Below are 27,305 nucleotides of genomic sequence, written 5' to 3' on the forward strand. Positions count from 1 at the left end.
AGAAGAACCCGGAAGTGCACCATCCTGCCTCCGTTCGTCCAAACAGTAACAAGCAGACAGCTTTTCAAACACTATTTTTTTCTTTTAATCACTTTTATGGTCTCCTTTCTAAAACATTCTCCTGTGTTCTTAAACATATGTGAACCTGGTTTTTTTACAAGGCAGGGAGGTTGGGTTTTTTCGGATTTTGTTTGTTTGTTTGATGCCTTAAATACAGATGTCCCAGGAGCTACAGTCTTGCAGAAAGGGTTGCTTATACCAACACTAAATGTCTCAAACTCTCACTTTATTCTTAGTTCTTGTATCTACTTTCTATACTTTTTCCAAGGTCAACTATCAATGCTTGACTGTATTATTATGAATACCCTAATCAGCCCTTTTCACAAGTCTCATCTGTGCTTTTCTATATATTTCACAATTTTTTTAAGTTAAAAATAACATATAGGCAAAGAGTTGAACAGGAAGACGCACCTCCCCCTACTCTCACTTAGCACATGCACACAGACACACAAACACACACACACACAGACACACAGACACAGACACACAGACACACAGACACACACACACAGAGCAACATTCAAGTAGCAATTCCACTGCATGGAATTATATTTGTAGATGACAGCCAATGATATTTGTAGAAGAGAGTTCATTTAAGCATTGCTGATAACAGAAAAGGGGGAAAAGAAAAAACAGAAAAAAATGCCCTGGAAACAACCTAAATGCCCCCTAATAGAGAAACAGTAAAATACATTACGGTACTGAATGAGGTAGATCAATTTATTCTGATTGAAAATATGTTCAAAAATATATTTAAATAAGCAAGTTGAAGAACAAAATATGCATATCTATATAACCTTACTTGTCCAAAAATAAGAAAATAAAATGTGACTGTTTCTTTTTCTTTTTTTAAGACAGAGTCTCGCTCTGTCACCCAGGCTGGAGTGCAGTGGTACCAGCTCATCTCACTGCAACCTCCACGTCCCAGGTGTAAGCAATTCTCTTGCCTCAGCTGCCGAAGTAGCTGGGATTACAGGCATGTGCCACCACACCCGGCTAATTTTTGTATTTTTAGTAGAGACAGGGTTTCACCATATTGGTCAAGCTGGTCTCAAACTCCTGATCTCAGGTGATCTGCCCACCTCGGCCTCCCAAAGTGTTGGGATTACAGGCGTGAGCCGCCATGCCCGGCCAAACATGACTATTTTTGAAGAAATGAATGCATATGAAAATGTTAAGAGTGGTAACCTAGAGGATGCAGGAATATTTCATGAGGAAAAATAGGAGATTTTACTTTCTACCATTTGATTCTATTTGAATTCCTGGCCAATAACCATGTATTTCTTTTAAAGTAATAAAAATTAAATAAACAAATATATTAATTTCCATTTGTTGCTATAACAAGCTATTACAAATTTGTGGCTTAAAACAACACAAATGTATTATCTTACAGTTCTGAAGGTCAGAAATCCAAAGCGAGTGTTAAGGGGGTAAAATCAAGGTGTCAACAGGGCTGGTTCCTTTGGAGTTGCTAGGGAGAATCTGTTTCTCACCTTTTCCAGCTTCTAAAGACTTCCAGCATTCCTTAGCTTGTGGCCACATCACTCCAATCTCTGCTTTCATCTACACATTGCCTTGTCCTCTCTGATTCTAATCCTTCTGCCTCCCTCTTACAAAGACCTTTGTGGTTACATTGGACCCATCCTGAGAGTCCAGGAAAATCTCCCCATTCAAGATCCTTAGTCATATCTACAAAATCTCTTTTACATGTAATGTAACCACAGGGTCCGGTGACTAGGACATAGACGTGTTGGGGGCCTCATCATTCAGCCTATCACAACAGCATTTGCTGAACTGTCGTTGCATTTTTTTTTTTTTTTTTTACCTTGAATGTTTATTGGGAGAACCTGCCCCCAATGGTTAACGTGGGTTCTTTTCTATTCCCTAAGCGTCTCAGCTGGTTTGAGAAATAAAGGGAAAGAGTACAAGAGAGAGAAATTTTAAAGCTGGGTGTCCCAGGGAGACATCACATGTTGGCAGGTTCCGTGATGCTCCCTGAGCTGTAAAACCAGCAAGTTTCTATTAGCAATTTTCAAAAGGGGAGGGAATGCACGAATAGGGTATGGGTCACAGAGATCACATACTTCACAAGGTAATAAAATATCACAAAGCAAGTGGAGGCAGGGCGAGATCACAGGACCACAGGATGGGGCGAAATTAAAATTGCTAATGAAGTTTCGGGCACACATTGTCATTGATAACATCTTATCAGGAGACAGGGTTTGAGAGCAGACAACCTATCTGACCAAAATTTATTAGGTGGGAATTTCCTTGTCCTAATAAGCCTGGGAGCACTACAAGAGACATGGGCTTATTTCATCCCTTCAGCTTTGACCATAAAAGGCGGCCGCCTCAAGAGGGCCATCTATAGACCTACCTTCAGGGCACATTCTCTTTCTCAGGGATATTCCTTGCTGAGAAAAAGAATTCGGCAATATTTCTCCTATTTGCCTTCGAAAGAAGAGAACTATGGTTCTGTTCCATCTGGCTCACCGGCAGTCAGGCTCCCAGTCTTATCTCCCTTGTTCCCTGAAGATTGCTGTTACCCTGGTTTTTTTTCAAGGTGTCCAGATTTCATATTGTTCAAACACACATGCTCTACAAACAATTTGTGCAGTTAACGCAATCATCACAGGGTCCTGAGGTAACATACATCCTCCTCAGCTTACGAAGAAGATGACAGGATTAAAAGATTAACGTAAAGACAGGCATAGGAAATGACAAGGGTATTGATTGGGGAAGTGATAAGTGTCCATGAAATGTTCACAATTTATGTTCAGAGATTGCAGTAAAGACAGGTGTAAGAAATTATAAAAGTATTAATTTGGGGAACTAATAAATGTCCATGAAATCTTCATAATTTATGTTCTTCTGCCATGGCTTCAGCCGGTCCCTGCGTTCGGGGTCCCTGACTTCCCACAATAAATGTTTTGTTGTTTTAATTAGAAACCCAACAGACTATATTTTTATCAACTCTAAGATGCCCTCAATTATAAGATACATTATTTTATGTATGACCCTGAAAGAAAAAAAACACTCAACTTTGATATTCCTTGTAATATGATGGTGGATTATTTGCAAAAATGTTCTCAGAAATCTCTCCCATCCCAAAATATACACTCCTTGGCAACATGACTGGAGTCTTCCTCTTATCAAGATGCAGTCTATTTCTTCAACAGGACATTAGCAAACATGATCTGAGCAGAGGCTGGAGAAGTGCTGGTGCACTGAAAGTGGCCTCTTGCTACTGCCCTTCTACCATGTGAACACATCCAAGCAAGTCTACTAAAGGAAAGAGACTATGTGGCCATGCCAGCTACCCCAACCTCCCCTAAACAACTCACTGAATCTTGCACAAATTATGATTGCTGTTTTAAGTCACTAACCCTGATTTCAGAGATACTTAAGGGTGAAAAACTGTAGATCTTAGAATCAATGAAATATGCTATGTTATAGAATCAGTACATAAGTAAGTATCCAAAGGGTGTTTCTAAGAGGAGAAAAGCATACAAATTTTAGGGAACAGAGTTTTTATGCCACATTTTGGCTGCTAAAGGTTATTTTTGTTTATTTTCTGGTTTTCAGTTACATTTCATATAGCTTAAGTCACTGAACAAATGGTGGCTGGTACTGAAGGGATACTGCTTTCTGCCACAGAATATTACAGCAAGATAAATTATCTTGTCCATTCAATGGGAAAGAAACTAGCAACCTCTAGAATTAAATGGTGAAAAATTATTATTTTGTTATTTAGGTAGGCAGTATGAAACATAAATTAAGAGTGACAACACTGGAAAATGTCTTTCCATTTTACTATATAAAATATATATTTATATTAAAAAGCAGAAAATATAGTGATATACTGTGTATTCCAGGACTTATTACATTTGCAATGTTTTAACTAATACAATTCTAAATACAATAAAATTTACTTATTACAATATTGCATGTTTAGGCATGTTGTGACATTCCTGTTCATATTCCATTGATAAGAACAAAATATATTTGTCAATAAAAGGTCAAATGCCAGTTTCATTGTGAAAGGTAAATTTTCCACACCGTTGCTTTTAAAATCCAAGTTCTAGATTATTACAATAGCTCCCATTTACGGTATTTGTTTCCCAAATACCTAGTTATAAAAACATCTAACCTGGATATATCACTTTAGATAAAAAAGCAATAGAAATAACAGCATAGGTAATTTCTTCTCCAAATATACAAAGAGTTACATACATTCTTGGATTATTAATCTAATGCACAGTTACTGAGGTGCTTACAACATGTCTGACACTGTACTTGAGACCAGGGACACAAAATCCTCACCAAAAATCAAATAGAAAATTTTGAATTAGAGATACCAACTGAATTAAAGCATTTGTGTAATATCTAAAAATCCTATCATGTGCTAGGAGCTTTACGTACAACTTCTGTCCTTTAATCCTCATAACACCAGAACACATTTCTAAAATGATTTAATTTCTCTGAGGGAAGTCCCACAGCTAGTAAGTGGAGGAGCTGGGATGTAGTCCAAGTAGATCTTACTGGTTTCTTCACCATCCAACACTGCCTTTAGCTATTTCTGCATTGTGCTTTGTTATTTAAAGTGAGTAGAGACTAACTGGGATTGACGTTAGAATGAAAGAGAAGGAAAATCTCATAGAGTAACAATGAAAGAGGAATTGTCCTGGAAGCAACTCATCATGATAAAATGCTGGCAAAGTCCTCTTCCCATTCCCTGTAAGGCATGTGACCATTCATCCCCAAGGAGAACATTTACAATGGCTCTTGAATCTTAATATGCTCTCTCAGATGCACCAAATACCCTTTGCATTCTCCTTCATCACCCAGTGTGGCTTTATCATCAATGAATTCAAAATTCTAAACTTTACTTAAATTTATTTCTCTACAAAGTTCTGGGTAATAAGTTTCATGAGTAATAATTATTAATGTGAAATTCTTCATTTTTACCAAAATTATTTCTTTCACATTCTAAATTTCTGACAGGGTGTTTCATAATATATATTTGGTGTAAATTCTTCATATTTATAAAACCCATGTCTACCATGATACTCTATTGAACTTTCACCTTTCAAGGATAGATTCTAATAACACTAACATCTATTGAGTATTTATTTACCACTTATCAGGCCCCTTACTACAACTTCATATGAATTATATCCCTTAATCCTCACAATCTTTGAGATAAATTCTATTACTAGCCTCATTTTGTACCTAAGAAAACAAAGGTCCAGGTAATGGGGTGTTGTGTGCTCACTGCTGCATATCTAGTTACATCTAGAAAATGGTGACGTTGAACTCAGGTCTGACTCCATTGCCCGCTCTTGATCCAATGTGCTGTCCATATGTGGACACTGACCAACTTAGAGATCCAGAATCCACTCATCTTTTGAAACACAGTGAACATCCATCTCTTTCCAAGGCCTTCCCTGATGGCCATTCCTCAGTGCCAGCTACTGCAGCATTCTCTTTGATTTCTTTGATCGCTCTCTCACCGTCCTCCCTTTTCATTCTACGTATTTTCCTGCAATATTGCATCCATCCCCAAGGCTTCAATAATCCCCACTTATCATCTAGGAAAGTAAGCCTTAAGTACCTTGCCTAAGAGCATACAGCTAAGTAAAGGTAAAGCAGGGACCATCTGACCCAATCCTTGCTCTTAATCCCTGAACTATACTACCTCTCAGTAACTCTGAAATCCTTCTTAATGTGCCCTCCTGACAATGCTTCAGTTCAGGCACCACCATCATTTAGTTTAACCTTTAACTAGATCTCCCACTTTATGCCCCCCGACCCTCTATCCACAATGTCCAATGGAACTTCCTGTGATGATGAAAATGTTCTACAATCTGCACTGTTCAGTATGGTAGCCATTAGCCACATGTGGTTTCTGAGCACCTGAAATGCAGCTAGTGCCACTTAAGGATTTTTTATTTAATTTTAATTAATTTAAATTTAAACTTAAATAGCCACATGCAGCAAGTGGCTACCATACTGGACAGCACTATCCTACGTAGTTCTCAAGTCTGTCTACCCCAAACCTTGACATTCATAATGTCTAGTGACCTTCCTTCTGAACTTGGCTTCCAGGAGTTACCCTGTAGGCTCATAATAAACTCCCCTTTCCTTAGGTTTTTGGGGACATTCCTGTTTCTTGTCTAAAAATGAAGACACAGTCTGATTTCTATGAAAATGGCCTCTTCTCTGAGTTTCCGTTTGGCAGAGGCAGAATCATAGATGTTTCTCTTAACACATTCGGGGAATAACCTTTCAGTGGCTAATGTGAAGCAGAAATTTCTGAGGTGGCAAGATGAGGGAGGCCACCCAGACACAAATGTCTTTTCTAGTTGGAAACCTTGTCGATAAATATTATAAACTGGCATGTATTATTTTCTAAAGAAATTAATCTTTACAGCACAAAAGGCTGGCTCCAGTGCGCATTAATACTGTGCTTGCTCCTGTAAAGTTTAAAAAAAAAAAAAAAGTTTTTGCATTAACTTTAAAAATGTAACTATTTCACACAAAAATTGATTTCTAGCACTTCTGGAAAAATCCAGTGATCTGGAGACACTGGGTCCGCATTCCCAGATGGCAAACATCAGCTAGTGCCAAGAAGCTGCTGCCCTCTTTCATTAGGCAAACACTCCAGTGTGCCCCAATCCCCACTGCTCCCTCTTGTATAGTATTTCTGACACCCAGGTAAAGCATGCCACTTTACCCATTTATGTTACCTGCCTTGTGCCTAAGGCCATATGAGTCAGCAACCCCTAATAAAAAAGCTTTACAAAGATTTTTTTTCATATCCATTATTTTGCTTAATTCTTACCAAAATCCTATGAAGAAGGAAGCATTATTCTTCCCATTTGTAAATTAGAAAAGTGGCCCTCAGAAAAATTAAGTATACATTGGAAAAGCATGGTTTTTCAGGTCTTATAACTCCTTCTTCCATGCTCTTTTTGCCACAAGACAATGTTTGACAATAGCCCAAGAAAAAGTCTATGGTTTAAATTGTGGGCAAATATCTTACATTAGAATGTAAAGAAAATATCCTTCAATATTTTGCTGAACATGTCACAGAGAAAGTACGGCCAGGTTGATGTATACAGAACATGAGAAGTCATGAGTATCTCCAGCGAGAAGCCTCTCACCCTTTTACAGCACCCCAAGGAACTAACGAGGGCTTCTAACAGCTGGAAACACACAACCTGAGGGTCCTGCTGCTCCAGGCCCCATCAGGCATTACTACCTCACTATACCTGTAACCCACAAGGGAACTTCTGCTACAGATGTTCTGGAATAAAAACGTTGGTAGGAAACATGCAGTGGTTGGGCTCTTACGAATTCCTCCAGCAGTTCAATATGTGGTGTCTAAACAAGAAGAGCAAAAGAATGATTCCTGGTGGTTCCTAAAGGCAGTTAAAAATTGGGAATCTTTCTGGCATTTCCATTTGCCGTATTAACTGATTAACTTTATGGTGGTACACGGTCAAATCACTTTGTATCAGTAATAAAAGTCCCAGGCCTATATGCTTGAACTCAAGAAACCACAAGTCCCCAGGCATAAGGATTTAGATCACAGAATTCAGTCCAATCTGGAAACAAGTTCCAAGCAGCAAAGGCAATCCTGCAATATAAGCAGAAGGGGCAGAGCTGGGAGTAGGGGGAAGAGTTATAAATACTTTTACAGGGTACAAAATGCAAACGGAACCCATTTGGAGAAAAAGCTACTCCTAAGCTTAAAGCATGAACACTGGTCTGATGAGTACAAAGAATTTCTCCTAACCAAAGGCCTCATGGGAAGTCATACTAGTCATTTATCTTTCCAATATCCAAATTTGTTCAATAATCAATGCGCTCAGCTAAAAAAACTACAATTGCTTAAAAATAATTAAAGAATAAATGCCCTCATCATTCCTTGCAGCTAGGCGGTCTTGTGACATATTTATAAGCAGATGCGAGGCTGAAGGTCAAAGAGTCATCTTGAACCATGGGGCAGGATGAAAGCCACAAATTGGGGATAATGGAGAAGAAAGAGATTAAGAGCACCTATTTCCAGATGTTTTGTTATGTGAGAAAAATAAACCAGTAGAGTTGCTATTCCATCAATGTGCAAACGTCATAGAGTGTATATCTATACAAGCCTATATACATAGCCTACTACACATCCAGGCTGTACACTACGGCCTATTGCTCTTAGGCTATGAACCTGTACAACATGTTACTGTACTGAATACTATAGGCAACTGTAACACAATGGAAAGTATTTATGTATCTGAACGGATTTAAACATTGAAAAAGTTGCACTACAATGTTAAGATGGCTACGATGTCATTAGGCAATAGGAATTTTTCAGCTCCATTATAATCTATGGGACCACTGTCATACTTGCAGTCTGTTGTTGATAGAAATGTTGTTATGGGACACATTAATTACACTTGGTTAGGCCACACTGATAAAAGCCCCACCCAGCTCTTAAGTACTTCCTTAAGGACCCTGTTCCAACAACAAATGCATAGCTTTTCCTAATATAACTCAAAGTCATATCTACAACTCTGTAATGCCAATACTCAGAGCAAGTAAAGAAGGGAGTTGCAAGGGTTTAAAAGGAATGTCTTAGGGGTATCTGCCCTCTTCTATTTAATTTGTATTGTCATTTGTTGATTGGCTAGCTGACTTGCTAGCTTTTCCTCTGAAAAACCAAGTTCAGCCTGTTGTGATTTCCATGGAGGCTCCATACTCGTGCCTCTGCATCTTCTTCCAGAGCGCCTCATGGAGGGGTGGCATTGTAAGGTGCAGTAGAAGGGTTGTGGAGTCCGATGAATCAGGGTGCCCTTCCCCACTCTGTCTCTTCCTAGCTGCATCAGTTTCTACATCTTTAAAATGACAGTAAACTCGTTGGGAGGCCAAGGTGGGTGCATCACCTGAGGTCAGAAATTGGAGACAAGCCTGGCCAAAGTGGTAAAACCCCTGTCTCTACTAAAAATACAAAAATCAGCCGGGCGTGGTGGCGGGCACCTGTAATTCCAGCTACTTGAGAGGCTGAGGCAGGAGAATCACTTGAACCTGGGAGGCAGAGGTTGCAGTGAGCTGAGATCGCACCACTGCACTCCAGCCTGGGCAACAAGAACAAAACTCTGTCTAAAAAAAAAATAAATAAACAGTAAACTACTAACTTCATACAATCATTTTTAGAATTAAATAAGAACAGGCACATAAACAGATTAACCCAGTGTCTGGCCGATGGTACATATTCTGAAAGAGTAACCTAGTATTAATTACTACTAATATACTTGAGGCTTTCCCACTTCCTCCCTGAGATAGGATATATACTGTGCCCATATATGCTTGGCAGTCTACTTTCATGTTATTTTTTGGATTTCAGTTGGTTAAATATATCACAAAACACAATTTAATAATTTCATCCATTAGAAGAAAAAATATTTTGTTGAGCCATGTGTTTTTACTTGGAGTTTATAAAATATGGTTATCATATGGGGTCTACTCACCATTGCTAAAATTTGTCACATAACAATGGCTTTTGCTCAGAACACTCATATTGAAATATCTACCCATTCTTCACCTTATAGTCACTACAGGAAAATAGTCTACACATCAAATCAGCAAATAAAGCAATGAGAAAATGGCCATCTGAACATGTCACCTGCAATATGAGCAGACTTCAAGGAAAATAGCAATGAAAGTCAGGAGAAACACAAGAGTCTGTGAGTGTTCCTTATTCTGCTGCTACCAAAGCAATGACCAATGATACTCCGAGCCACAAGGGCATGGGCTCATCTCATGCCCACAGGGTCCAGCAGTGGGCACCTGCTGGATTGTTTAACTTTCATCTCTTTCTGAGACATGCCCCTTCTCCCTTCCCTCCTCTCCCCATCCACAGACTGCAGCGGGGATTGCCATATCCCTGCAACATGACCCTACTTCTGGCCATAATTCCAGCATGAGCAGCTGACCCTGACCAGACCACTGGGTTACTTCCCAAGGAATTCTGCAATTCTGGGAGCCTGAGATCAATCTCTCCCTGATTATCTAGACGGTAATGTAAAATTCAGGAGCAGCTGGCAGCCATGTTCTGCCATGTGGACTAAGAAAGAAACAGAGGAAGCCAGTGTGAGCAAGAGAGAATGAGGCAGATACAGAGAAACCGATGAGCAGTAGGGAGAGGAGATTTCCTGGCTGTCCCTGTGCTCCAGTCTTCAGTTCTATTCCCAAGGACCAAATGTATCCCTTGGATTCTGCAAGATACTTGAGTCTCCTACCAGGAAATGCCAGAGCTGGTTTCTGTATCAAAGAAACCTAAGGGACTCCATTACTATATATCATTAGGAGACAACTGATTTTCAAAGTAACTCTTCCACAGTGTGACCTAATACATAACACAAACCTATATTGTTTCAATTTTACCTACTGTGTTCTCAGCCCTGATCTAGAGGTCTTGAGAGATACAATGATAAGGACCGCAGGGCAGAAGAGAAATAATTTCCCTGTGAGGCAGTGCTTTAATAAATACATGAAGAGTGTGCTAAGAGAATGCAGCTATCTGGAGATGAGGGAGGGAGAAGCAGGGAAGGAGGAAGGAAGAAGGATTTTGTGTCACAGTGGCCACATGCAAGCACTACGAGCCCCAGAGCAGTTTTTTTTTTTTTTTTTGTAGTTCAATGGCATCTTTAACTTTCACCCACATCACAAAAGTCAAATAGTACTTCATTATGCAACTTGGAAAACCTTGTTTCAATTGTCACTTTATTGCAAGATGGCAGAATTAATTACAAATTTAAACTATAACTTATAATCTTTAGTAAGGTAGCAAGTTTTAACAAAAGTAAGCTCCTTATTCAAAAGTGATCCTGGAACAACTGAAAGTCCAGAGTAAGAAGGGTGGAAAACATCTGCCTGGCCAATGGACTTAGTTCTCTCATTACACAAAACTCAAACTTTTCATTTTTAGGAAACATATACAATAACTTCAGTAGATAGCGATACAAAAACAGGTTGTTACATAGATCCGTTTCCATTTAGTCAGTCAACTGTTTCCAGCTGTCTCAATTGGGATAGATACGTTATAGAGCTGGCTGTGCTTGAGCCTTCTTTGTGAGCAGCTTTACTGTGCAATGCACTTGACAAATGTCTCCTTTTCTTGCTGTGCAGAGATGCTCTGCACCTTGTGCTTCTCCCATAATATTCTGCACAGAGATATGATAGTCAGGCAATTCTTTATAGCCTTCTATACTTTATGCAGCTATTCTCAGTAAGTAGCCTCCGAGGTCAAAGCAATGTTATTCCTCTGGGTGTCAAAAAAGTAAATGGCACCTCTAAGGCCGGGAGCAGTGGCTCATGCCTATATTCCCAGCACTTTGGGAGGCAGAGGTGGACAGATCATGAGGTCAAGAGATCAAGACCATCCTGGCCAACGTGGTGAAACCCTGTCTCTACTAAAAATACAAAAATTAGTTGGGCATGGTGGCGCACACCTGTAGTCCCAGCTACTCGGGAGGCTGAGGCAGAAGAATCGCTTGAACCTGGAAGGCGGAGGTTGCAGTGAGACAAGATCACACCACTGCACTCTAGCCTGGCAACAGAGTGAGACTCTATCTCAAAAAAAAAAAAGAAAAAGTAAATGGCACTTCTGAACCAGTGCCTGCTGTGACTTCTCCAAATCAATCTCATGCTGAATTTGTCTGAGAAAAGCCTGCTTCGCCTCTTCTAATTGGGCAATTTTTTGTTCACTGAGTTCACCAGCAAATTCTCCAATATAGGAGAATATTTTTAATTACATAGACAAGTATCCCTACTACTGATAGAGTAGAAAAGTTCTCCAGGATAACCACATATATTTCTTTGGAGAGAGAATACAAGATAAACCCATTTCTGAGTACACACAGTCCTATTACAGTGGTTTTAGGATAAAGAAATGAGGAATTTCTCAGGCCAAGAACTTCTCCTCCATATTCAGGAAGAGATAGTAGAGGGGTAAGACTTGGCTGCCCTGTGTGAAAGATCCTTGTTGCATGCCTCCTGGACCTAGGAGGGCTGTGTTTTTCAGAGAGGGGGCCACTGTGGCATCAGCAGAAAAGTACCAAGGCAGCAGTCTTAGCATCCCTGTGACCGTGACCTCCCAAAGCAGTTTTATTTATTTGTATTTTTATCTTTTTTTGAGACAGAGTCTTGCTCTGCTGTCCAGACTAGAGTGCAGTGGTGCAATCTCGGCTCACTGCAACCTCCACCTCCCGAGTTCAAGCAATTCTCCTGTCCCAGCACCCCGAGTAGCTGGGATTACAGGTGCCTGCCACTACACACAGCTAATTTTTTTTTTTTTTTTTTTTTTTTTGAGACAGAGTCTCGCTTTGTTGCCCAGACTGGAGTGCAGTGGTGCGATCTCGGCTCACTGCAACCTCCGCCTCCCAGGTCCAAGCAATTCTCCTGCCTCAGCCTCCTAAGTAGCTGGGACTACAGGCACCCCCCCACCACGCCCGGCTAATTTTTTCTATTCTTTAGTAGAGATGGGGTTTCACCATGTGAGCCAGGATGGACACCCAGCTAATTTTTGTATTTTTAGTAGCGACAGGGTTTCACCACGTTGGCCCAGCTGGTCTCAAACTCCTGACCTCAGGTGATCTGCCCACCTCATCCTCCCAAAGTGCTGGGATTACAGGCGTGAGCCACCGCACCTGCCCCCACCAAAGCAGTTTTATCAGTGAAAAGTTTAACACAGCTGAAGCAGAAATGCCCAGAGATCCATATCAGGGCATGTACATTAGAGCTTGTGCAAATTCTATCAGTTTTCCTTTCACAAAATCTTAAAACCCGTGAGTGGGAAGGAGACTTTTCTCATCACAGCCCTTCTGAATTTTGCATATACATGTACCATCAACTAATAACCACCAAGGTTGATTATTTTGTAAATGTAAATGCTAGTATCTATTTCTACCTGCTGTTTTTCATTCAAATATTCAGAATTTCTTCAAGGGAAACAAACTATCAAATAAGTAATATTTTTAAAACCTTACTTCTTTTGTACTATGATTATTTAATTTCAAATTGTTGCAATCTCCTAGCTAAACTCCATTTCAAGTAACTAAATGTTTCTGTCATTTAGATCCCATTCTCTCTGCAAATCCATCCAGGATTTGTTGCCATCATTAACCTCACTTTTCCACATACATAAGCATGAACTACTAGCCAACAAAAGCAACAGACAGATCAATTTTTAAGTAAAAATTTTGAAAAAGCAGAAATAAGCAATGCTGGGTCCTGAAAATAGTGACTATAGCAGCATCCCTCAAAGGACAAACTTACTTGTGCAATGTGAAAACTGTTCACTGCTTCAAAAGCTTTCAAGTTCAAGTTCAGTCCTTCAAGCTTAAGAATGTAGTTTCCCATAATTATATAATGAAAAGGACATCATTGAAGTTCTTATGACCAAAATATAAGAACTTCAATTACAGCCAAAGACCCTTAGAAAAGTGCCTATGAGCACTGGAAATCTCATCACAGTAATCTCAAGAACTCAATCTTTTGTTCACTTATCAATAAAGCAACAACTTGATATATAGTATACAGTTCTTCTGGGTTCAATCCTGACAATGATCTATACTTCCACTAATTCAATAATGAGTAATTAGTAAACAGTAAGGTAGAACATTTTAAAAAAGAAAACAAAAAATTAAAGTCAGGTGAGAGGAGGACTACACCCTGGAGAAATATACTCTACCTGTAGACAAGCCCACACATGCCCCCAGAGCCTCAAGAGAACTTTTCTGGACCGATTCTTCTCCATATACTACACTGAACTGTGAAATAAAATTGTTCAAACTTAAAATAATTCCAACTTAAAGCTGTTGGAATTTTAACTTATTCTGAGCCTTGAGAGGAATATGGCTACGCAGCCCAAGTCACGTGGTATACAGCTGCAACTTCTGCCATTTTTTCTGTAAATAATTAAAATGCCAAGCAGCACCAGAGATAAGACCCCCTCAGATCCTTGTCCCTTCTCACGGAGTAAGGACTCTTCCCTGGAATGTAGCAATCTGTAACCAATCAAATCACTGTGGTGTATGTTCTGGTCTTATATGAACGATGTAATCCTGCTGGAACTTCTCTGTCTCTACCTATGTAAGTGAAACCTTAACTTCACGTTGGAACACTGACCCCATTCACTTGGCATCAGTGTTTCCAGGTGATCATCCTCAAGCTTTGCACTCAAATAAACTGTACTTAAATCATATTTTCTGAATCTCATTATTAAAGGTTGACAGAACCTTTTCGGACTGAGTGAACTTTACTTTCTCAAACTTTGCCCTATCCTATCCACATCAAGCTCAAAGATTTATATTTTGCATATCTGATGTGACAGAAATTTCCCAAATGGAAGCTCAATAAGAAAAATAAGTCAGAAAAGTCACACTGCAACCAAACTCCAAACCAATTTAATTAAAACAGCATGCCAATTCAGCTAACGTATGCAGATTAACCTCCTTAATTTAATTTTCTAAATAAAAATTATTCATCCTTCAAAACTATTTAACAATCTAAGCTTTGACATGTAAACAGAATTAATTAAACCATTCAAATATAAATTCAAAAATATCCCCCAAATCAAAATATAATGAAATAAATTAGCCATTTCAACACTCCTTCTCCCCCAATGAACACTGAAACAAGTTACTGAGATTCTAACAACAAGGCATGTAAACTGATTCCAGGAATATTAATCCAGATGCACAAAATAAAAAGCAACAATGTAATTTAAGCTTTTCTAAAACTAGAATTTAAATGTATTTAAATACGAAGTGGCAGAGCAAAGAGTTAAACCCAGGCTTCTCTGACTCCAGTCCCTGGGCCTCCAAAAAATGCCTCCAGACAGGGAATCAGGGTAAACGCCATCCTTAATTTACCAATACCCACCTTTATTTTTATATTTACTGGGTACATCAGCATCTGTTATAAAAACTGTCTTGATTTTTTATGTATATGCTTCCTCCCTTGGCCCGCACCTAAGTTTCTAGAAACATGAGCTTTCTGGATATCTTTTGATTTCCTTTTTTCTTTTTCTTCTTCTAAATATCAAAAAAGCTCTAACTACTTAGTCCAAAAAAGGGGAAGCATTTCAGATTTTAGATGAAAGCTTTCTGGGTCTCATGTGCTGCTTTCCCACCGGCAGGCAGCCATGGCAGCACACCTTCACCTCTCACAGCCAGCTCAGAGGACCTTAGCCCCAGCAGGCACAGCAGGAGCAAGGGGTCTGCAGGCAGTAATTTCATGGCTTGGCACAGCTCCGTCTTCCCATGTGTCAAGAGAAGCTGGCAATCTGGATGTTTATGTGAAGTCCATATGTTTAAACCTTGCCGACAAATTCAAAACTTCTAAAAACACTGTGTGTGGACCACTCTAAATCTGTCCAAGGGTGGACTTCAGTCTGCTAGTTGCCAGTTTATAATGCCTAAGCTTCTGGTTAAGAACAATTTAGTTAAACTTTTATCCTTCCCTAAATATATTCCTTATGGAAGCCATGGAAGATACAACCCTTGCTGTCCAGGAGACCAGTGGGGACAAAGGACACACCATTTCAGGGCAAGATAGCAAATGAAGAGAGAGAGAGAAGCCCGCAAAGGAGAACACAGCACCCACCCACCACACACCTCTCCTTACCACTGGCTGTCACAGGGCAAATTTGGAAAGTGGTGGTACAAAGATGACAGAGTTAACCTCACCCTTCTATATTAGAGAAGAAAAAAGGGGCTCAGAACTCTATAAAAACAAAAAACAAGTTCAACAGCCCAAACTCTGTATATCCAAAGTGAGTCTTAAAATAGTCTTAATGGAATCATGGCAACAGAAAAAGCTTACCTGCTTAGAGGTGTGCTGGTGTTATAAACAAAAAATAAAACAAACTTTGACTGAGCACCATCTATGCTCCAAGTGCTGCAGGTGCTGCAGGAAGATCATCTCATGTAAACCTCCCAACAACACTAGAAAGAGTCATTATTCCCAATTTGCAGACACGGAAACTGGGACTGTAAAATCCTAAGGCTTTGGAAAGAGCCAATATCTGATTCCTTTCCCATTAGCCAGATGACCTGGCCAGAGAGATTAGGGCTATCATTGCAGACACATAATGGCAATAAGTCAAGAAAAAGTCATTAGCTACAATAATTAAAAGTGTAGAACTGGCACTAAAAGAGGCAAAGAGATTCCCTAAGACACAACAGAGGCCACAGCAGGCCCTGTTGATTATGAGAACTTAAAGTTTGTGACAAAATTAGTTTCACAAATAAATACAAAATAAAATATAAGGACCACTCAATAAGTAATATTGAAATAATTAACAGCAACTTTTAGGAAAATCCATGTACACTTCCCAAATTATGCCACTTAATGAAATACACTTCAAACAAATCAAAAAGTTATTTTTTCATCAAATTATATAACTAAGATGAAAGAAAAATGAGTATCAGTGGCTCTCCGGGAAAAGTGTTACTTTCAAAAATTAGGAGTTACGGAAGAAATTTCAATTATTAAAAAAAGGTGTGTGGTGGCACACACCTGTAGTCCCAGTTATTTGGCAAGCTGAGGCAGGAGGTTCACTTGAGCCCAGAAGTTCTGGGCTATAGTGCGCTATGCTAATCAGGTGTCCACACTAAGTAAGACACCAATATAGTGACCTCATGTGAGCTGGGGACCACCAGGTTGCCTAAGAACGGGTAAACTGGCCCAAGTTGGAAACAGAGCATGTCAAAACTCCCTTGTTGATCAGCAGCGGGAATGTGCCTCTGAATGGCCACTGCACTGCAGCCAGAACAACATGGTGAGACCCTGTCTCTTATTTTAAAATTGTTTAAATAAATAAATTTTGATACCTAAACTTAAAAGTAAATGTTTTCTATATAAAAAATGAAAAGGCAAACAACAAAATGTAAGGTACATCTGGATATATAACAGGCCTGGGGTTAATAGTCTTACTATATCTATAGAATATATGTAAAAGAAATTGTTAAGAAGCACCAAAAGACTTCAATTGAGAAATGGACAAAGGACAGAAACAGACAACTCAAAAAGGAAAAACAACTAGAAATAAATTAACAGAAAAATATTCACTGACTGTCAGTCAAAAAAATACAAATAAACATCAATAAAGTACCACCATTTATCAAGCAAATCATGAAAAAGAATTTTAAAATAATAATATCCATGGCTGGTCAGGTATGGCAGAACTAATATTCTCATATGCACACATAACTATAAGCATTTTAAAGTGGCATAAACCTTTTGGAAAATAATATGGCAATCTTCTTACAATCTTTCCTAAAGAAATAATCAAAAAACTCAGAGTGGGGGATAGAAGGGGACACCTGTATGTGTAACAATGTTCATCATAACATTTATAAAACTGAAAATAATGTAAATAAATAGGGAAAAGATAAATTATGATGTAGTGACTAGATTACCAGTACCTTGAGAGCAGGATATGCCTTGTTCACGATGGGAGATCAGGAGCCAAGTATATACAGTATAATCATTAAATAAATATGAGTGAATACTGAAGGAAAGCAAATATATAAGGCTGCTTAGAACGATGGTTAAAATCCAGGCAGGTAGGTGCTGGCAAAAGTTTAAGTGAGGGCAAGAACATAAAAGTGTGTTACAATCATATTTTTGAAAACTGCATTAGAAAAACTGCTAGAAAGAAATATATGAAATACTAACAGTCATTGTGCCAAGGGGTTTATGAGCAGTAATTCTTTATTGTGGTTATCATCTTTTATTTATTTATTTGTTGTAGAGACAGGATCTTGCTATCTTGCTCAGGCTGGTCTTGAACTCCTGGCCTCAAGCCAGTGCTCCCACCTCAGCCTCCCAAAGTGCTGAGATTATAGGCGTGAATCACCATGTCTGGCCTATTATCTTTATTTAAAATGTAAACACACTCCAGAGTGATTATTATGATAATTATTTAAAATTTAAGTTGATCCTTGGAAATTGGAAAAGAGATAATAATTTCATAACCAAAGGAAAATACATAAAATCTCTAAATAGTTCTGTATCATAAGTAGATCTGCCCAGCTAAAAAGAAAAGCATAGTCACACAGAGAAGTCAGCAACTGACATTTATTATTTATTTATTTTTATTTTATTTTATTTATTTTTGTTTTTTTGTTGTTGTTGTTTTGTTTTTGTTTTTGTTTTTGTTTTGAGATGGAGTCTCCCTCTGTTGCCCAGGCTGGAGTGCAGTGGTACACTCTCGACTCACTGCAACTTCCGCCTCCCAGGTTCAAGTGATTCTCCTGCCTTAGACCCCCGAGTAGCTGGGATTACAGGTGGGCACCACCATACCCAGCTAATTTTTGTATTTTTAGTAGAGACAGGGTTTCGCTATGTTGGCCAGGCTGGTCTCGAACTCCTGACCTCAGGTGATCCACCCATCTCAACTTCCCAAAGTGCTGGGATTACCGGCGTGAGCCACGCCACCCGGTGACATTCATAATTTAGATGTGATGCATCATTTCTGAGTCCTAACTCAGTAATAAATTAACATATGACAGGAAGCCAAAATGAAGACACTCAAACAATAGCAAATGCTCAATTTGGTACATTCCTACTTTTTTTCTGAACCCTCTCTGGCTTTGGGCTAAAAGGCTTTAGAATAGTTATCTCTTGATTTGAAGGCTTCCAGTCAGTCTGGGTCAATTCTATAATGTCAGTGGGAATTTCAGAAAAGCAGGCCAGGCCAGAGGTGGGGTAGGCTGGTAGGGTTTAGGTCCCTAAGTCGAATTACATTTCTATCTTCTAGAAAACCAAAACTACATAACGGGAGAAAAAGAAGGTACGAAACATTACCAGTTCTTCTAAAGCTCTGTAGTAATTCAAACTGTTGTTCACAACCCTTTAGTGAGTCACGAAATTGAAAGGGTCACAACTAGGATCTTATAAGGGCTGCAACAGAACAGAAAATGGTGTGCATGTCACATTAAGAGGATACCATTTCATAAAACCTTTGTTTCTGTCATATGTGTGTATATGTGTGAGAGAGTATGTCAGCGTAGCAATGCTAACTATATTTTTTACTATGATTTGTGATCAAAAAAGTTTCCAAAGCATTCATCTAGATAACCCAGGCCCTGACTTGGGTGCTAGAAAACCACCCAGAGATAAATTGTTCGAAACTAAAGGACTCGTCTAGAAGTAGGAATGTAGTGAGTCCAGTTCAACTGGGTGTTAGGCACTAACACAAAACAAATACTTCTTAATATTTCATCCAGGAATAAATAACCGCTGCCAACCAAAGGCTCCAGAAAGCATCGTTTTACGGTTGCACCATGAGGTGCTGACAGTTTCACACAAGTATGCTGCTTTTTCCCTAATATGTGCTTTCCTCCACTTGAGATTTTAGGATGATATGGTTGCAGGGACTACTTATCTAGTCACTACAGAAGCACATCACAGTACCAGAGTCATAGCTAGGGAATCTAATCCCCTCCTTTGCCAGATGGACAAACTGAGGCTTAGAGTGATGAAATGCCCCAGGAAATGCCAAGGTCAATGCAGACCAGAGCTGAGATCAGACTCCCAGTCCCAGTTCTTTTCCGAGAATCCTTAAATTAAAGGCACAGGAGAGCATAAAGCAGCACTCCCTGCCAGGAGACAAGTAGATAACATTTTCTTTTCTTTTTTGGTCTTACTGGTTAGTTTATTATACTTCTCAATTAATTTTTACTAAGGACTAAATAAAATATGTGGATGAAGAGGCCCCCATCCTTAAATTTAAAAAAAATGTTTAAAGAGTTAATAAGACTGCTTGCTGAAGTTGCACAAGGGGAGGTTTTTTGTTTGTTTGCTTGTTTTTGTTTGTTTCTCTGTCAGGGAATTTCTAGGTTAATTGTAACACTCTCCTTGGGAGACCTACTCATATAAAAATAACGCAGTGTGATCTCTTTTTGAATTCTTTCTTTTTTTTTGAGACAGAGTCTTGCTCTGTCGCCCAGGCTGGAGTGCAGTGGCCGGATCTCAGCTCACTGCAACCTCCGCCTCCCGGGTTCATGCCATTCTCCCACCTCAGCCTCCTGAGTAGCTGGGACCACAGGCGCCCGCCACCTCGCCCGGCTAATTTTTTGTATTTTTAGTAGAGACGGGGTTTCACCGTGTTAGCCAGGATGGTCTCGATCTCCTGACCTCGTGATCCGCCCGTCTCGGCCTCCCAAAGTGCTGGGATTACAGGCTTGAGCCACCGCGCCCGGCTTCTTTCTATTCTGACAATAGTTGAGAAGAAAAGCTTGGTAAGGTGGTCATTGTCTTCTCAGATAAGTATATACTGTACACAATTTAGTTTAGTGTTACAGATATCAACAAATCACCAACTGCAGTAGTCTTAAATCACAATCTACTTATTGATTTCTAAATGCCACAAAGTGTTGTAATTTCCCCCAAACTGTTATTTTTAATGACATGAAGATGATTCTCCAGGCTTTCTCAAAGCCAAATGCAAAGTGAAAACAGACAGCCAGAGAAAGACGCTACGCAAATAAAAACTCACATTTCCTTTTCTAAAGTTTCGATTTTGTTTGTTTGGAAAAGGCCATCTCTCTAAAGTTTCTTCTAGCTACTTAAATCCTATGATTTTTTACCTATATTTCTTTTTCAAAGTAAGATTAGTAACACTTGAGGTGTAAGACAGATGGTCAGGATTTCATGATTTAAAAACCACTCATTTTAAGAGTGTTGGAATTGCCACCCTAACTTTCCCATAGTGTTGCAATATCTGGATGAATATATACTGATTAAGATCTGTGAGGTCCTGGACAGACTCTGGTTTGATAATATAAAAACAGGAAATTCAGAACTGTCAGGAGCTCTGGGATCACTTGAAGCTAATCCTACTCTAGTAAGCCTCCTCAAATAAGCTTTCCCATAGTGATCTTTCCTTCAAACGTCAGTCTGTTTCTGACCCTTAGAAACACAGAGGCAGCCTGTTTCCAGAAAGATTTGCTAGCATGAAGAGTGCTTCATGTTTTGAATTCGGAGTAAAGGTCTAATTTTCCACAATTATACAGGACAAGTTCCCTCTTTGGGACCTTGAAATCCACAATTATTACCACCAAGTGACGAGTCTCAAGTGCGCAGTGAAAAGTGTATTAATTTTATGCTATTAGAGACTTCACACACTCAAAAATTAGTTTAGATGGGTTCTAATTTTGCTGACTTCAGAGCCCTCACTCCCTCACTCTGAAGAGTCCTCAACTTTCAGAACTGTGCTTGGCACTGTAAAACTTTGATTTGTATTTCTTATGAAAATTGTGCAAATGTTGTAAAATACATGGTACATAAAACTCTATCTGCTGAACTGCACCAAGGTCTAATTATCAGTCAAACTAATGGTTGAAGCAGAGAACTGAGATAGTGCAATTTCATAATAAAAAGAATTCATGGTAAATGAACCAATACTATGAGGATACATAAGATGAAATAAAATTTTAACTCTTTTTTCAGGAAATAGTCAAGTAGTCATGGCCACTTCGAATCACAGTAATTTAGAGTTGGGAAAAAAAAGCCCTTGAAGTAGAAAAAAATCCAACCCCCTTGTTCCAGCCCATTCCCACTCCCATCCCATATTGTATTGTTGGTCACCCCAGCGTAAAGCAAGCTGCTAAACTTCTCTCAGGCTCAACTTAAATACCTTTGCTGACAGAATCGCACAACATCCTCAGGTCCATTTCAATTCAAAAAGGTGATCACCAGTCATTGCTTAATTCATTCAAGGAACATATAATGCCTATCTCCTTTGTGCTAGGCATTGGGGGTCAGATTTCTTTATATTGGGATAAAAATCTCACCCCCCTCTTAACAATTATTTGTGCTCTGCCCTCAGGACTTAGAGAGAACACAGCTAACTATGTTGTATAAATTGGTACTGAATAAAGTCATAATATAAAAAGGCAGTTCCCCATACCGCCCTCGCCAGTACCTTTCTTCTCTATAGTTCTCTCTCCCACAGCCTCCTTCTCCACACCCTACCACCAACACAGGCCTTTTTATCCAGAAAAAGAACCCTGAAATCTTTCACCCAACGGGTTCAGTACTTTTTGCCATCAGAGTCACTCTTCCTGCAGGCACTAATTTCCAGATTCCTCAAAATGTGAGGACACTGAGTGCTGAGTTCTGAACTCAAGCCAATTGGCTCCGTTGTCTACCCTTAATCAGGATATTCTAGTGCTTCTTAATGAATGGGAGTTTTCTTGCCTCCTCTATCTAAAATGCCCTTTCCTCCACAGGAAAGGCTTTTTCACAAGAACTCCTACTCACCCTGCAAGACCCATCTGTAGAAGAGATTGTTGGTGTTCTCTAACCACAAGCAGGAGGTTCACTGGCAACCCCAGAGGACAATGTTTGTACCTGTTGTTAACTCCTAGGGAGGAAATGATTTCCTATAATTGCCTAATAGAAACTACCTAGTTACTGAAAATCTCTGTATGAATGCTAAGATTACTGACTTGTGTTGATATGCTTATAAAGAACTTACGAAGATACAAAGATCTGCATGGGACTGGGTCCCACCAGGAGAGAGGTCCCTCCTGGATTTCATCACTTGAAAAGGCTGCCACTAAACAAAGGAGCCCCTGCTAAGCTGTAGACTAAACATAAGTCTTGACCAAAACAGAGTGGAGATATCTGAAAGGAAGCTCCTAGGCAGGGAATGCTAAAATGGCATTCACTCAGAAAAGACAGTCCAAAAAGAAGCGGGGAAATGAGGTATCCAAAGTGTCAAAGTTTGGTATGCCCTTTGGGTATATAACCCAACTACAACTAAGGCAAAGATAGATTCAGACAAGGGTGGAGAGTTCCTGAAACAGGCTCTGTACTATGGTAGCACCAGAAATCTGTATTTGTAAATCAGATTGTATTTATATTTCTTCTATTCCTTTATATTTCCTCCATTGATACTGAGTAAAGTTCAAGGCTGTTTGAACTCAGGTAAAAGGAACTTGAAGGCAAGAGTTTTTATCCACTCTTGGGCTTGAAGACATGAGTATTATCAGGCCACTATTGAGGGCAGTTTGAGTGAAAGAATCCCCCAAAGGGAGGTAAAATTTAGGGGACAACATGGAATTCAGCCATTCTTCTCCATCTGCAAATTCTCTTTCCAATACTAAATCTCGGAAGTAGTAGTTTTGTTTTTATTAAGCAATGTCCTTCTAAAATTCCTCCACTAAATTGTGAGCATCTTGAAAGGATCTTATCATTTTCATCATTACCATGTACGCATGTGACTGGAACACAGTAAGTACTCAAATGTTTGTTCACAGAATAAATGAAGCAATTCATGGACTTTCGGCGTTTCGAAGCACTTTAGAGTCCACCTCGTCCAGTACTTTTCCTACAAGTGTATATTTGTCCACGTAAGGGTTTCATAGGTCATCATATAATTAATTCAACAAATATCAACTAAAAGCCTACAATAGTTAAGATGCTGTGCTTTCTGGAACTGCAACAAAACACATCAGTCACTGATGCAACAGAAGTGTATTAAGGACTTATTGCATGCCAGGTACCATGTCAGGCCCTAATGATGATACAATGAATAAGACACACAAAGCTCCTTAGGGAACTCACAGACAAGAAAACAAAACGGACATGAAGCATATACTGTATAACACTGTTTAAAATGGAAAATGTTATGTGTTTTCAAAGGCACACATAAAGGTCAAAGGTCAAAAAGATAAACCAGGGTTTCATAAGAATTTATGGAACACTGCCATTCAGGTATGGGACATTACTTGCGGCTTTAACCTTAGAGTTCAGGAATGGAGATTACTAGTTTCTAGCCAAAGCAGTGAATGGTAATGGCTTTGTAGGTTGTGATGAAAATCAATATTCCATTTTCATATATTTAGCATTATATCAAGTGACATTAACATTGAATTTTGGAAAGCAAGAAGATAGATCAATTCTTCTAATGAAAACCATAACCAAAACTGAGCTCTAAATAACAAAGTCATGTTCATGTTTGAGTACATGACCCAAAGAAGCAGACTTGTCAACTTGAATAACAAAAAATGTATATTAATAATAATTCCAGACTTATTGCTAAACCTTATTTAACAGTAACTCCATGACAAAATAATTTCTGTTATTTACACTGCAAACTAGGAAAGTGAAAATTAGGCTAAGATATAGCTAAACATTGCATTTCTTTCATCCTATAATAAAATTAAATTTATTCTTCAGTTTCATTCATATACACTACTTCAGCGTCTCCAAACACTTGAAAATATACCCCAGTAAAGCTGTTTCCTTCAAGGTAAATGTGGTGAAATGGGAATCAGAAGTATCAATACTATAATAACACCTTAATATTAAAGGAGCTTAGGTTGGTCTGAAGGTAGTTTTATTATCTCAATTGTTCACAGTCAGTTACAGATTGAACTCCTTGTTCTACTCTTCTCCCTTTCTCACTACCATACTTGACTAGTCTTAAAAACGTAAATAAATAAAATATTAAAGGAGCTTAGGTTTAACTACCTTTCTCCTTTTCTTGATTCCATGAACTTGCATATGAATTTTCCACAGCAGTTAGAAATTGATCAGTTCCATCTCCAGTAGTTACAGACTGGGAAAGTGACATCTACCAATATATTCCTTCAATATATTTTATGGAATATATCCCATAAAAACAATACTGTGACAAAGAATTTCTAGGTCCAGAAGCAGTCTTTTTAATAAAATTTTGCCTTTATGGAAAAAAATCAAACTTTCTCGTAAGGCTTCTCTGTGAATTTCAAAAGGGTCCTATATCCATGTACTCCATTTCAGTCATGAATTTCTTCTGTTCATTGCAGAATGCTTGCTGGTGTATGTTTACAATGTTTTCCATTGGATCTGCATTGGAAATTAATCAGGCGCCATTTGTATCCAGCATGATGTACACAAGAACATGTCATTAATATACTTATCCTAATTACACTGAGTAAGACATGAACAAACCTATCAAGCTCAATTTTTGAGGCCACACACTATGCAAAGTGCTGAAACAACTATAAAGACAGCAATGAGCACTTTGTTGCTTAGCCTCTCAATTTTGAGAGTCACCAAGAAAGAACACTTTACCTCTGCATGATTTGAACTTATATTAAGAAAACCTACTTACTGTAAAACCCCTGTGTTATGTACCTCTACAGTGTTCTTTTTTAAGAATGCTTATATGGATTTTAGCAAAGAAATAATTCCAGATAAATTATCATAACACTATCTTCAAGCAACATTCCTCCAGAAATTAGCTTCATCAGCTTTATTTCTGCAATTATTAAAGGACACTCAGTTAAAGGGAAAACGCAAAATTGGGAGAATATGTGAAGGCAGAACAACTAGTTCCACTTCTGCAAATTAAGCAAAATTAAGTAAAAATAAAGGAAACAGGCAAAGGGAAGGAACTTAAGAGCTATTTGCAAGCAGTGATCCGTTACAAGTTCTACGTGCTTCTCCTTGAGTTCCAAGAGATAAGGAGGGGAAAGGAGAGAAGGCACCACGCAGAAGCCTAAACTTACTTTTGGTACAACTTAGAATATTCATTGAATTCAGCCTAAGATGTCTGGGCTATCTGGATTCGGTGGGAATGTCTGGGAGAAGGGAGTGGCATTTGCTTTCTCCGTTTGAAACCCTGGGAGCTGTAGCAGAGAGTACCCCAAACCCCTTGGTTATCTTGCAGAGGAGGCTCAGGGCATCGTCTCCCAAGCACACACCTGCAGGGCCGGGCGGCTTCTCCCTCTTTCCCTCCTGTCCTCAGGGATGGACCAAAGTCCCGCCGGCGCACCGTTACCCCGAGGGCCACCCGGCTCCCGCAGGGGTGAAGCCGGAGCGCACGCCGCCGTCCCAGCTCCCGGAGCCACGCAGCGGAGGCTGCGCGCAGCTGGACACCGGCACCGCCAAGAGGCGCATTACAGTAAAACTTGGGGGAGCAAGTCTACACTCCCGCCGACGCGGAGGCACAGCCCCTGATGCGGGCTCGGGGACCGTCGGCCCGTCCCGCCCCTCCTCGCGGCAGAAGGGCAGCAGTCCATACCTGTCCTCCGAGACGCTGATGACGCCGTCCTCTTTGGGCACGATCACGGCCATATTCACCACTTCCTGGGACCCTTCCATCCGCTGCAGCAGGATCGGCTTGCGGGTCAGAGGCTTGGGCTGGATCTCCGCCGCCATCGGAGGAGGGGGCGCGCCTGGGACGCCGCCGCCAACCGCGCCGCGGGGCCGGGCTGAGGAGACTGCTGGGGCACGGACACAGGTTGAGACAGAGACTCTGGCTGGCCGGAGCGGAACGCCGGAAACCGGCGAGCATAGCCTGGCCGCCTCTCTCGGGAACGACTCCGCGCTCCCTGCTTCAGGCACCAAAACCGCCACGACCGGGATGCAAGCCGGCGCCACTACCAGGGGAGGGGGCGGAGAGCCGGAGGGGCGGAGACTTGTGGGCGGGGCCTGCCGCGAGGTGGGGGGGTGGCCACTGGTGGGCGCGAGGGCGGATCCACTTCCGGGAGGGTGGTGAAGGAGGAGGGGAAACCTGGAGCAGGAGGCGGGGCTCTGGTGTCCCAATGCGCGTGCGTCAGTCCCCCTCGCCCATTTCCCCCCCCCACCGCGACTCCCCGGGCGCTGCAGCACCACTAGGACGCATGCGCTTTCCGTTCCCCGCGGTCTTCTCTCTGCCTCCAACACCCAAGGTTTAGTCCCCTCCCTCTTTAACCTCCCGTGAACGAGCGTATACACACCCCTGGGGACGCGCTTGCCGGAGGCCACGCCCCTTCGAAATTCCCTGAAAAGAGGGCGGAGGTGGGGCGGGGAAAGGAGCGCCTTAGCAAGACCGGAAAGAGAAGAGGCCTGCAGGAAGGAAAGAAGCCCAGTTAGTTGGGACGTGACTGGGCATGCGCGTGGGGTACCTGGCCTAGCGGTCTTAACAATGAAACGCGGCGGGAGGCCGCTTGCGGCTCCCAACACGCACCAGGCCCAAGCTGCCGGATGGCACCCAGTGGCCTCCTGGGAGTCGTAGTTTCTTGGAGCCTCCGCCCCCTTGTCCTGGAATGACCTGTCGCCCACTTCTCTGCGCTGTGGGCCTGGGGAGCTCAGCGGCCTCCAGGGCCATTGGCCAAGTCAGGACCCGGACTTGCCTCTATGGGAACTGAGGAGCAGCCCCCGGCTGAGCAGGACGTCACCACTCCTAGGATCAGGCTGATGCT

At 40.5% G+C, this 27,305-nt stretch overlaps 1 protein-coding gene and 1 long non-coding RNA gene across 5 annotated transcripts in view; both read right to left on the reverse strand.

The window, feature by feature from the left end:
• The window catches only part of WDFY2 (WD repeat and FYVE domain containing 2), a 181,762-nt gene extending 154,828 nt beyond the window's left edge, over positions 1-26,934 (reverse strand). For 3 of the 4 annotated variants that reach the window (XM_023187322.1, XM_023187320.1, XM_031934949.1), the window contains exon 1: positions 26,144-26,934. In XM_023187322.1, coding sequence (XP_023043090.1) covers positions 26,144-26,280 — 137 coding nt within the window. In that variant the 5' untranslated portion in view covers positions 26,281-26,934. The remainder of the gene's footprint in view (positions 1-26,143) is intronic. The other variant, XM_023187323.1, reaches the window with a different exon arrangement.
• LOC111523029 lies at positions 24,007-26,133 on the reverse strand. Its single transcript, XR_002725418.1, has 2 exons — positions 25,824-26,133; positions 24,007-24,963 (listed from the first exon to the last, which is right to left on the reverse strand). It is a non-coding gene; the product is annotated as an uncharacterized LOC111523029 (long non-coding RNA).
• Positions 26,935-27,305: the final 371 nt, after the last annotated feature.

This window comes from Piliocolobus tephrosceles, chromosome X (assembly GCF_002776525.5).
Source record: "Piliocolobus tephrosceles isolate RC106 chromosome X, ASM277652v3, whole genome shotgun sequence".
Taxonomy (NCBI): domain Eukaryota; kingdom Metazoa; phylum Chordata; class Mammalia; order Primates; family Cercopithecidae; genus Piliocolobus; species Piliocolobus tephrosceles.